Genomic DNA, 13,264 nt, shown 5'->3' with positions numbered 1-13,264 from the left:
TGCCCCACACCCAATTCAGTAGAAGCCACGAACCTTCTGTGGGTGGGAGCTGCAGTGTGAGAGCTGGAGGTGGTGTGGAAAGGGGCATCATTGGCTCTTCACTTCTTCAGCGACATTCTTATTGAATTTGTCCCTAAAAATTTCTAGTTGTCTCCATGGTGTCCTTTCCCACTTTGGGTCTCAAAGACTTGTACTTACATACCAACAATTTTGTTTCACAAAATTAGATGAATTACGCATTTTCAACAAGTTAACTTGATAAGAAACCTCATTTTGAAAGCTTATTTCTGGACACTTAATGGCACTTGCTCCCTGGCTGAGAAATAGCAGTTATAATTTTGACATTCATTAACAGCTCTTTATTAATTCACGTCATTTCTACATCTTATTATTTGTTCTTCAAAATAAAATGATTGCTTTGCCACAATTCCCACAATCAACTAGTATATAGTAATTCAGACCAGCAGAAGCTGCTCAAATGAAAAGAGTATTGTCCAAGATGGGTGAGGTCCCATGAACCCTCCAGGCCTAGCTCTGACCATAATTAACATAAAATGAGAGGGACCCACACCTGCTTCCTTGCAGCCCCTCCTTCCTATAAAATGTTTTATCACCAGAAACGCAAAGTTAGACAGGAATTTAAGCAATCATTTGCAGACCACAGCTCTAATTTAATTCTGACCAAGTTTTCTAGTCAATAAGCTATAGATGAAGCAGTTTATAATTCACAACAGGATTTAAAATAAAAACATATGAAGAGTTCCACAGATAGTATTTTCTTAATTAATAAAAGACCCCCACACCAACTGACTTCTATTTTTTGCCTGGTCTTCCAATCATTACACCATTTCAAGTCAACCCGATATTTTCTGAGGTGTATCTTTCACCTCATACTACATGTTTACCATTTCCATGTTAAGAAAGCTTTGATCCTGTTTATCGTGGCTGCCTCACATCCCCTACTTCCGTAACTATAGACTTAGTACTGAACACGTAGGGTGCGCCCACTGTTTTCTGTTATTAAATACATTTTGATATATAAATTACTTCAGCCTCTTCAAATTGTTTTCTTGGTATAGATTTCCAGGAGAGAAGGTAAGACTCAAAGCATATGAACATTTTGATGGCTCTTTCTGTGCTTGGATATTTACTTATTTTACAAAAAGAACGGGTTGACTTCCACCGCTCTAGGAATCTCTAAGCATATCACTTTTACAAAGACCTCACCACAAGTCACTTCCAGCCTTCATATTTTTTATTATAACAAATATCAGTATCTCATTATTAATTATCAGTGGAGTTGAACATCATTCTATATGTTTACTCTCTAGGATTACATGAATTGTCTATTCATCGATTCACATCCTTAACCCAATCATCTACTTCCTTCCATTTTTTAAAAAGGTCTTCCCAAATGGCTGATTGAGCTGTGAAAACAAATCTCTTAACCTGACCTAAATGCAAAAGGCCATAGAAGCAAAATCGGCACAAACCTGCCTGTTCCCTTAGTGAACAGGGCTGTTTCCAGAACCACATTAGTGGAAGAATAATACGTTCAAGGAAATGTCTGCTTGACCTACCCTGTCTTTAGACCTGAATGCATTACTGTGGATTTGCAGGCCACAGTTCATTAGGGAGTTGTAAATTTTGCTTTTAAATCACCAAATAACTTTTCAATAAATACAAGGATTGGTCATTAAGGATGAAGCAGATTAAACGTGATTAAGCGTCCAACTAAGGAGCAGGGAAGACCTACACAGCTCATTAGCTGCGTGATCAACATTGTTCAGCGCTCACGGACAAATAAAGGTTAGGGTAATCCGGACCTGCATTTTCTGGAAGTTTTCGGGAAGGACACACCCCATGTTACTTGACATCGCAGAGAAGGGCAACCCCACGGAGCACCCAGTGTTCAGGGACCTGGGCTGTCCTGAGGTCCACAGCGGCGATGTAGTTCAAGTCTGTTCGAACTGGCTTCTTGTAAATGGGGCAGGAATAAAACCGAGGATCTCTTAAAGCTACAAAAAAATCCATAAAAAAAAACTTAGTGAATTTCAAAATTAGGCAGCCCCAACAGCACGCAGAGTCAAATCTGTGCATTTTAAAGATCATTCCAAAGTTTGGGTAGAATGAGAGAGATTCTTCCTGAGGTCAGCCCGTCCCTAGATGTGAGGCAGACATAACTGCACCTTTCCAGGGAGTATGACAAAACACCCAGACATCTTCAGGTTTATCCCTCTGGCCTCTTGTCCCCTGTCCTTGACGATAATCCCTGCCCACATGAAATGACAATGGACCTCCCACTGCTTCCTTTCCACCCGTCAGTTCAACATGGCCCCGCACTCTTCTCCTCTACGTCCTCACCCGATCTTATGCTTGGACAACACCCTCTCCATTTTTCTCTCAGGGCTTGCCTTTGACACAAGGCACCTGTCACTTTTAATCAGATGCCCAGCACCAAGGGTCACTAGTATTTCATTATATTAAGATTATGATTTCAAATCTCTGCCTTTGACCCTCTCTGCCATAGTCTAAAGGATATTCGAAATCACAGGACAGAGGATGCTCCCCACCCTTATCATGGGTTGTGAGTTCTCCATGTGTACAGAGGAAGAGAAGTGGCTGGGAAGAAGACAGCCATGGCACAGTTCAATTCCCTGAGATGCAATCTACCATTTTGGAGTAGATGAACACATGGAGTTTCCAAACTGCTTTTGCAACAAAGACAACTTCCACATATCCATCTTTCAAAGACCCTTGCTAATATATTCATCCCTAACCAAAGTTTCACATTCTCTCCAGTCTTGGAAACCCCATGATCAGGGACAGATCCACAGGTCTTACAGGTGGCACAAGGCTTTCGGAAAAAGAGTAAAAATTTACAAATACTAAATTGGGCTTTGGGAGTAGCCTCTGCATGGAGCAGCTTGGAACAGGAACTTGGTCAGCTTCTCCTTCACTCTACACTGTCCGCATACCTTATCTGCGCATCTCTGCATGTCCAACTCAGGAAGCAGTACTTTATTTTCTCTTCTCTTCCTAAACTGTTTCTGCACAAATGTGGTGTCTGCACCCATCCTTGTGCCCCTCTGGAAGACCAACATTGTACATAACCCTCAAATAAACATTCAGACCAAAGCAAGTTTAATGAAGAGGAGAACGCTGCTTTGGTGAATTCGTGTGATGCACACATGTGAAACTTGGAAACAGTAACTCTCAACGCTCTACGTGAGATGTTGACATATTGCTGAATTTATGTTCCAAAACTAACTTGCATGATAATTTATCTTTTTCTAACAAATTCCAAAAGCAAGTCACTCTCAAAAGTTAAGATCTCATTTTCTGACCCAGTAAAACCCTCTACCTGCTTTGCCATGTGTTTTTATACTCCACTGTAATTAATTTATTGGGAGAAATTAAACCCTTGAATATGATGATATTATACATTAGGTTTCAATATAAAGTAAATATTCTAAAGCAGTGATTCTTAACCAAGGATGATTTCATTCGTGGGGGACATTTGTACTATCTGGAGATAATTTTGGTTACCACAGCTGTGAGACCGCTACTGGCATCTAGTGGGCAGAGGCCAAAGATGCTGTCAATGTGCTATAATGGACAGGACAGCACCCCCTGCACCCCCCCAAAGGGTATCAATAATATCAAGGTCAGGGAACCCTGTTCTAAATTAAACTCATAGGTACTTTCAAACTATGGGTTTGCTTAATCCCATGAAATTAATCATGAGAGCAAATCTAAATTAATTTAACACCTAATTTTTAAATCTGGGTGTTGTTTTTTAAATTACCAGGAGACTATCACTCATAATAATTATTAGGCAAATATATCAAAAATTCTGATTAAACAAGTGAATCGCAGTGAATTCATGGAGTGTAGTTAATACTAATAGTACTGACTGATATCATCAAATCCTTTAATCCTGGGATCTGTAAATATATAATAAGTGTTAAATATTGTTCTTCTTGACGCAAATTTGACTAACGTTATAAATCTTGAAGGAACCCAGTATAGTCTCGCATTTGGCGCAAATGTAATTATAGTATGTATGTCATAATAAATATATGTAATTGTAATAATTACACCTTGGGAAGTATCGGACTACTTGGATTTTAAACCCAAAAACAAAGACAAACTGGGGGGTGGGGTGGGAAATAACATTCTTTTCAATAGACAGGTTAAAAAACAATCCTCTGAGATATTTATCCAATTTTGTTTATTTGAAGTTGTTGCAGAACTGAAGGTGCCCAAGCCACACAAGAGCAGGCAGCCAACTTCCGCAGCAGGATTAGAAGCTGCTGGAAGTGCCATTTCATGGTCAAAGTGCCGACAGACGCTAAACAACCACATCAACAGATGATTCAAAGCCATTAGCCCTAGTTAGACAAGTAACTTTGAAGACAAAAATAAATATTCTAGGTAGGGAAAGCAAATCAGCTAATCACGTGGAAAGCCTTAGGGTCCCAGAAGGAGGAGCCGAGACAAGAGGCTGTCTAAATCGGGGAGAGACTATGGTTTCGGATCTGAAAGGTTTAAACAGCTTGAGGGAATTTCACTTTCTAACTATGTCACTTCCCTCTCCAGCCTACACTTTTCATCCAGGTGCTAGTATATCACTGCATCATAACGTTCCTTCCGATATCCAAAACAACCAAGTTACATAGAGATTCCCTATATAACCTTTAAATCATTCCTTTGTTTAACTCCTCTTTGTGAATGACATTGAAGTGATTAAAAGGGGACTCTTAAATGTTTATTTTAATCCTGCAACAAACATGTGAGTTAACTTATTAATAACAGCAATAATAACAAAATGATTTATTGTATGTTAACTGGGTGCTAGCCACCTGTCAGTTTAATGCTCTTAACAGCCCTATGTGATGGGTACCATTATGAAATCCATTTTGCAGACGAGGAAACTGGAACACAGCAAGGTGAGCTATTCATCCAAGGTCACAAAGTTGTAGGTGATAGGAACCAAACCTGGCCAGAATGGGTCGAGAGCCTATGCCCTTAATCCCAGCAATAGTCAGAATGTAGTAAGTGTGTGTGCCGCTACATCTTAGCAGGAGGAGGTGAAAATGAACTGGAAATAACAATTAGATGTCTGACTTCAGCTTAAAGCATATTTGAGACTCCTTCAAAGTCACACAACTGGGGCGCCTGGGTGGCTCAGTGGGTTGGGCCTCGGCCTTCGGCTCAGGTCATGATCTCAGGGTCCTGGGATCAAGCCCCGCATTGGGCTCTCTGCTTGGTGGGGAGCCTGCTTGCCCCCCTCTCTCTGCCTGACTCTCTACCTACTTGTGATCCCTCTCTCTCTGTCAAATACATAAATAAAAAATCTTTAAAAAAATTTTTAAAAGCCACATGACTAATTACTGGAGTGATAAAATCAGAAGTACAAATCAAATATCCAGGCTCCTGGCTCACTGCCTTTTACCTGAGCCCATGTGCCCCGTCCCCCCCACCCCTCCAACCCTTGCCACCTGGCAGGGGAGGTGACCACATTTAGCCCTTTAGCCTGCAGCATGCAGAGAAGGCGGCCTCAGGAAGTGAGAGCTCTCATCCAGACGGGCAGACTCTGTGTCTACTTCACCATGTACCTGAGAAAAATAAACTCATGACTTCAAAATGCAAAGAAGCTGTCCTCATTTGTAATTTAGGCTTTGATTTGAAGCTTCAACCCAGACACCAGAGAGACTCCCTAAACGCATAGTCTGAAGTAGAACACAGGAGTTCCCAGAGGTGTGCATTCATCCCACATTCTGATACCAGCTTTGATAGCTGGAACCCCTAGGCCAGTTTCATCCATCTCCACCCCCTAACTTTCCCATCTGTAAAACAGGGATGATACAGCTTTCTGAGCTGTTGTAAATATTAAACAAATTAATATATGGGAAGGACCCCCCAAGCATAGCATAATACTTGAAATGCGACAGATGCCCAAAGTGTGTTAGATTTCTCCTTTCTCTCTCTCCACACACACACACACACACACATACACACGCGCGCGCACAAATCTACACCTACCTTTCTCCTTTTACTGAAAAAAATTCCCCAGATTCACCTTCCCCATGACTCTAAACGAGTCCCAGGTTTACAAACTGAAGGTGGCTTAAATTCCATGGGGCTCAGGAGTCAGGAGAACGCCACCTCCTGGTCCCCGCATGGGGCTATTCCCACCCCCAGCCCCATGACTGCACAGTGTTGGGTCAGGGTGCCTCACAGGGTGTTCTAGAAACACCCTCTTCCCCATTAGCTGTGAAGACCCTGAGATCCTTCTCACCCTACTGAGTACCCAAAGATACATATTAAGTCTTGCTTTGTCCCCCCAAGTTCCAGTTACCATTTTCCCATCACATTGTCTACAGCGCTGAAGTTCACTCTGTCTATATGGGGAAGCGTCACTCTATCTATACATAATCTATAGGGAGATAGAAATTTCCTATGTCTGCCTCTTTGCAACTTCCCTTGAGAGCAAAGGAGCTAGAGTTGATATGGGAGGTTTTGCCCTTTGGTGAATTTCATACTATTTGGGTGACGGTCTTATGATATCCTAAGCATTTGGGGACACACTATGCAATTTTTTAAACTTACAATAAATATCTAGATTTCTTTTTTAAAACAAACCAGTCTTATATGGAAAATTCAATGGTGAGTTATTTAAACTATTATTTAAACTAAAAGTTACCCTTCATGTCAACATAAAAACAATTCACTATAAGAATTTTAACCTTAAACTTTAAAGCTTTATTAACAAAGCTACACCCCTTTAGCTCAATTAGAGCCCTATTCAGTTATCAAAATTAAATGAAAATTAAGTTTATAGTATGAAAACAGCAATGGAATTTTAGCTTTTCATCACTAAAAAACACTTCTCTGACAACAAATCTATTTGGCAAAACAAGTTTCCACCAACTGCTACTGAAATCAAAAAAAAAAAAATGAGAGAAAGAAAAAGAAAAAAGAATGAAAGTTTTCCTTTTTTTTTTCAGTGCTTTGAAATTAGTCACTTTTTCCTTTGCTTATTCTATTTCCTCCCTTAACCTGCTGCTAATGAACCTCACCACTGACTAATTCCCAGCAGGGTGAGTATAGTTCTTCTATAAAAATGTGTTCTTAAATAATAAAGAACAGCCTGTATTATGAAATTATTATTTTATCGATACCATGCTGAGATGTTCAAAATCATGTTACAATGGATTTTTATAGTTTAGTCATAAGATATATACAAGTAACACCTAACTGAATATGAGGAAGATTTTATTTTGTTTTGTTTTATTTTATTTTATTTTATTTTTACTTTATAAGGGAAACATTTTTTGCAACGTGTTGACTGGGCCCAATGATATATTAAGCAAAATTTCTAAAATATTATCTTGGTTAAAAGAACACTTAATGACTATTTCTACAAAGTAACCACTGCCCCAGGTCTTCACACCACCCTAAGAGCCAATAAATCTGAAGCCTCAGGCAGCTTGCTTGCCTAGACTCAGCCAGACACATTTATCCTGTCAGATTCCCTTGGGGTACGTGGAGGACCTTCCTGTTTCTTTTCCGATGCGCCCTCTCTTCACAGACTCCTCTCCCTCCACGCACCTTCTTTCTGTTCCTCACTCACTGCAGAGCTACCTCACGCCTTTGCCTCTCACCTTTGCTCCTGGATATTCGCAGAGCTGCCTTCCGTCACCTGGATCTCAGCTCAATGTTCTCTCCTCAGCGAGCCTCTCCCCGAACCCCTAAACTATCCGTTCCCTGGCATGACACGAGTGTGTTTCCTTCATAGAAAAGAACTATCTGGAACCAGTATGTGCATTTAGAGTCGATTCTCATTATCATGGAACTTCAGTACGTAAAATCTCTAGGAACAGGGAATTAGCAACTATTAAACCATTGTTCCAAGGGTTTCCAAACAGAGGGCAGGTTTCCTACAAGCCTCTGGTCCCATTATGTTCATCAACCACTCACTACATAACCTTATTGTAGATGTGTTTTTGTTTAAAGGCACCTTTTTCATATACATTGTTGATTCATGAACATTGAACTCACGGCACTTAAAGTCACGCTTCAGTGAAGCTTGTGTTAGACACGTATTTTGTCCATGAGGCACATCACAGCCTTCTTCTGCCTGCAAATGACCATGTCTCATGCAGGGACTCGGGGGTTACAGACAGATTTTAGAGTACAGTGAATTCTGAAGTGCGGAATCCATGAGTAACAAGGACCAGCTGTGTCTGCTTCCTTTTTGCTGCCTGTCCCTCCTTGACACTGGGTTCCTTAAGAATGGGGATTCTGCCTGGTCTTTCTTCCCCGTTACGTCCCCAGCACCAGAGCAGAGCACACGGGCGGTCAATACCAGACAGATACTGGATGACCGACCTGGCTAGTGTATTTCCCTCTGCGAAGGAAAGTCTATCGCCCACTCCTCTCACACTCATTCTTAGCGTCAAAGTACACCTCGTTATCAAGTGCTTCGCAGCTCCCTGGGCGTTCTGAGTGTATCTCTATCTTAACATGTATCAAGTTCCATTTCAATTATTGATTTACTTGGCAGTCTCCCTAACTAGAGGGAATCCCTTCTGGCCTTGATCTGGTTCATCATTATCTTTGTGTCCTCTGCACCTAAGACAGTGGCTGGCCCATATCAGGCATCCAGCAAATATTGGCTTAAAAAATAAATATTCATGGTTTATAAACTCTCTTCCCTTGACCCATGTTCCCAAATGTGATATTTATCTAAGAGATGGGGATCCTAGAAGCTGTCTTTCAAAAAGAGATGGTCTATTCCTTACTTGTTTAAAGAAAAAACCTATTGTGTTTCTGTCATAAAATCAGTTTTTCCTTGAAATCCACTATCACGGCCCTCACCAAAGTGCATGGCTTACATGAATCATCTCACCACATACATGTATGTGTACATCAAATCGTCATGTTGTACACCTTAAGTATATGCAACTTTTATTAAAAAGATAAAATAAATTTTCTAAAAATGAGATGAACATTGAAGTCCCAGATGTGCTGAAAGGTGGTTATTGCTGAGGAGATATTAGCTGAGTGAGATGTAATAACAAAAGCCTCCAGAATACCTCAGGCCAATGATGGAAACCACTTTAGATCTTTTCAGTCTTACCACACAGAACTTTGTCAAAGTGCAGTAACGTTTGCTTCATACACATGCTATTATGTTCGTAGGCTGGAATATGCACCCAGGTTTTTACTATTAGCTACTGGATTCAGCCAAATGGCCCTGAATTCACTCTGGCTTTCACACCGTGGCTTAAATCTCCAAGCTGGTAGAGTCATCCCCTCCAGAGGGTCCTATGCTGTCCTGCCCAGAAAGCCTCCCTTGCACCACTCGTCCTACCTCATCTTATCAAACCTTCCGGGCCCTGTCCAGGCTCTGCTCCTAAGACCCAGCCCCTGACCACTTCTTCCCACTCCCATCTCCCCTCCTTTCCCATCCTCTGTTAACCATTCCAAACACTTGCTTCTTATCTCATCACCTAACATTCGTGGGTATCCCAATATATTTTTCCTGCTTTCGTAAATAGGCAAGAATGATCTAGATTCATGGCCTCCCCCGTAACACCCAAAAAAGTACCTAGCAATCAACAAGCACTCATTAAACGTGGGTGTGAATGTGAATGCTGATAAAATAGTAAAATCCTCATGCCATGATAATAAATATACGAGACCTTGTGTTTATAACATGATCCAATCTGATGCTAACCATCCCTAAACGCACAGGACAACTTACTGTTGTTTTCCGCGTAAATCCTTATGACAGGCATCAGCTCAAAGAGCACTTTTGGTTTTGATTCAATGAGCTTCATGTTCCTCTTGTCCCAACCAGCACCTTCCAGATACAAGCCGTGGACGTAGACACCCTCGTTGGGAGGGGCAGAAATGTCATCCTTCATCCACTTGGTGACTTCACTGCAAAGCACCATGTTGTCCAAGGCCCAGCCTTCATTGGCCCGCGTTATTTCCTGCTCAGGACAAGAACAAGAGCAAAGGACGAAGAGAGTGGTTAGAGGTTTATCTTAACATAAAGAGTGTAACAGGGATGAAAGGGTAACCCCCAATTACCCTAATTCAGAGGAAGTAGAATTGTACTTTTACAGTTACAAAGATGCTCTCATAAACAATACCCATCTCCTAATTCAACCACTGTATTTTACCAAAAAAAATCAAATTATATCAAATATAAAGATAACAAATAAATTCTTTGAAAGTCAAGTTAGCAGCCTGAGAACAAGCTGTTGGATTTCCTTTCAGGACAACGTAATTGCTGTTGGCACAAAGGGACAGCCATTCTCTGTCTCGTTATAGTCTTAAAACTATACTGACAGAAGAAAACCTTGTAAAAGAAAATCATAATAACACAACAGGTGTAAGTCGAAACTATTACCTGGCGCATTGCAGTTAAAAATCCTTGGGGGTTAAAAAAGCCTGTCATCCAGAAGCAGTGGGGTCGGCCGTTGAAAACCCAGGAGGTAAACTGGCAGTTTCTTTCTAGAAGTTCAGTAAACCAGAAACCCAACGTACTAGAAATCCATGATGCCTGAAATGCATACATTGAAATAATTAATTAATATAGGCTCCATTCTGCTGTGTGACTAGCTATGTGCACAGGAAAAAATGAAATACCAAATCACTTTTAGAACTTAAAAGTTCCTAAGACATGAATTTCCCTTGGGTTCTGACATTTAAGTTTTCAAATTATTCTTCCTCCTCCTGATTTTAAGATACGCTAGAATCAGCTCATCATCACATGAATTCCAGAACAATCTAGCACTCAGTATGCTCTTCAAGTACAAATATATTCACTACCAATTCTATTATAAAGCAGCTAAAATAGTTAACTGAATTAAATTTAGTAGGTCTCAACTATTTTTCCTTGGTTTACATTTTTTTCTCCTTAGGTTACATTTTTAACAGCTACACATAAAAGAGGGTTTCCATTTACATAAATGTGCTCATGGTCTCTTTAAAATATATTGTTATAAAAATAAAATATATTCTGTTGATGAAAAATGATAGAAGCCCTCCTCCTCTTCTCATTTTTAATGAGGCAAACAACAGTTATTTTCAGAAGTTCTTGTCCCTGAGAATGAACTTTTATTCCTCTGATGAAGGAGCAGAAATGGAAACACAGGTCCCTTACCACCAACAAATTAATTACATTCATTGTTTGTAATATTCTGCCTGAATTCACACGAGGAACTTCTGTTATTACAATTGGTATGGGTATGTCATTAGTGTGAGCAGCAACTCTACCAGTAGATATCTCCAAACCGTATTTTATATCATTTTACTGTAATTGGAATACCTTATGTATGAATAAATGTAGTGCCCCAACTGTGTAGATATACTGCTTGAATTTCAAATTCTTAAGAATTAATTTGCCTATAAAAAATGAGATTCCAAAGACTGACAATAAGTTGAGTAGAATAAAAAACTGTAAATAAAATCATAATTTCAAAATTAGGTAACTCATTCTATCCTATCTTTATAGGTGTGTTAACTGGAAAAGATGCGTTTATACTGACCTGGGGGCACAGGGAACCATTAATGCAAGGGCCTCCCCTGACAAGGATCCCTCCTCCAAAGCCTTCCAGGAGCTGACCAAGTTGGGTGAGCTGGTTTGGTGGGAAATGAACCTGCAAAGGCCACTCACTAGTGACCAGGCAGGTTCTCCCTCTGTCACTGGCAACAAGGACAATCAGTCCACACAGAAAACTCTCTGGCCTTGGGAATGAATTCATTGAAGGTGAGGAGAGGATGGAGTGTGGTCAAGGCTGATCTGGGCTTCTAGAGCCCAGGGTGAGATACCAGAGTCTCGATGCTAAACAGTCTCTTTCAGTTCTAACACTATCATGTCTCACCTTCCCATTTACCTGAGTAGCTTCCAGAAGGCCAAGACCAGTCACTGCATGACCCACTCCCATCTCCGGATGCTGCCCTCCCTGCACATGCCCCCGCCTGGCCCAGCCCCAGCTTTCCGTCCTCCCCAATGCTCCCACCATACACCCAGATCTTCACCGCACCCCCCACCAATGCATGAACTCTGGACAAAGTTACTCTGGTACTCCCTTTACTTCTCCAAGTAGACAAGCATTTGTCAAAAGTGTATCTGCCATGTAGCACAAGGACCAGCACACGATCAGTAAGCAGACTGTTACGTCCTTATCTTGTTACCTGAAGATATACATACTCACTTATCTATAGGCAAAGCCATGAAAAATGTGTGACTTTGGCAGTGTTTGTGTGTGTGTGTGTGTGTGTGTGTGTGTGTAGGAAAACTTCCTTCTACAAAGCTAACATCATGGGCTTTGAAGCTCAAGAGCCGGGGTTTAATTTCTGACCCTTGGACTTCTTAGGCATGGGATCTGGGAAAAGATTCAGTGTCTCCCAATCTCAAGTCCCTCAGCTGCAAGAAGAAGGCTATAAAATGCAAAAATTTAAATGAAATCATGCATGCAAATAGCCTAGTAGAGTGCCCCATACGTGGGAGATGCTAAGTAGTCTCCTTCCCGCACTAAATGCTACAATTCCAGACCTACTGGGGGATTACAGACCTACTGGGGGACCTGTCCCTAAAAAACAGAACCCTTCTAAGTAAACGACGCTCTCCTGCTTTCCACTTGCCAATCCGAACTACTGACAACAATAAAGTGAGGAAGTAGACCGGGAGCAGACGTAACCGTACTTTCTTCCACCGAGCAGGAATTCTGGCATCGAACATGCAGTTCAGCGCATCTCCCAGATCTTCGCTCATGATGATGGTGCCGTCGACAGCGAGTTTCAGCTCGGTCAGGGTGCTGCGGACCAGGGAGAGCAGCCTCTGCATTCTGTCTATCTCCTGCCTGAGGAAAATGTTCATCGGCTGGAACAGCCCCATCTTCTGCAGCCTCTCTCTCACCTGCCGTGGAGACAGTCGGCACGTGTTAAAAATGTGACAGCGGGGCGCCTGGGTGGCTCAGTGGGTTGGGCCGCTGCCTTTGGCTCAGGTCATGATCTCAGGGTCCTGGGATCGAGTCCCGCATCGGGCTCTCTGCTCAGCAGGGAGCCTGCTTCCCTCTCTCTCTCTCTCTGCCTGCCTCTCTGCTTGTGATCTCTCTGTCAAATAAATAAATAAAATCTTTTTTAAAAATCTGAAAAAAAAAAATGTGACAGCGACAGCTATTTATGTAACTGGCTCCCTGGGGCTGCTGAAAGGCCCCTGATTGTCCAATTCCACTAA

General features: G+C 41.5%; 1 protein-coding gene across 1 annotated transcript in view; it reads right to left on the bottom strand.

The window, feature by feature from the left end:
- Window positions 1-736: 736 nt before the first annotated feature.
- DNAH5 (dynein axonemal heavy chain 5) overlaps window positions 737-13,264 on the bottom strand; it is a 168,892-nt gene continuing 156,364 nt past the window's right edge. The window contains exons 60-63 of the mRNA XM_044233758.1: window positions 12,731-12,943; window positions 10,430-10,582; window positions 9,776-10,007; window positions 737-2,018 (exon numbers count right to left, since the gene is read on the bottom strand). Coding sequence (XP_044089693.1) covers window positions 1,867-2,018; window positions 9,776-10,007; window positions 10,430-10,582; window positions 12,731-12,943 — 750 coding nt within the window. The 3' untranslated portion in view covers window positions 737-1,866. The remainder of the gene's footprint in view (window positions 2,019-9,775; window positions 10,008-10,429; window positions 10,583-12,730; window positions 12,944-13,264) is intronic.

Source organism: Neovison vison, chromosome 1 (assembly GCF_020171115.1).
Source record: "Neovison vison isolate M4711 chromosome 1, ASM_NN_V1, whole genome shotgun sequence".
NCBI classification, from domain to species: domain Eukaryota; kingdom Metazoa; phylum Chordata; class Mammalia; order Carnivora; family Mustelidae; genus Neogale; species Neogale vison.
The sequence above is the reverse complement of the archived record's forward strand: the minus strand, read 5'-3'. Positions and strand labels throughout refer to the sequence as shown.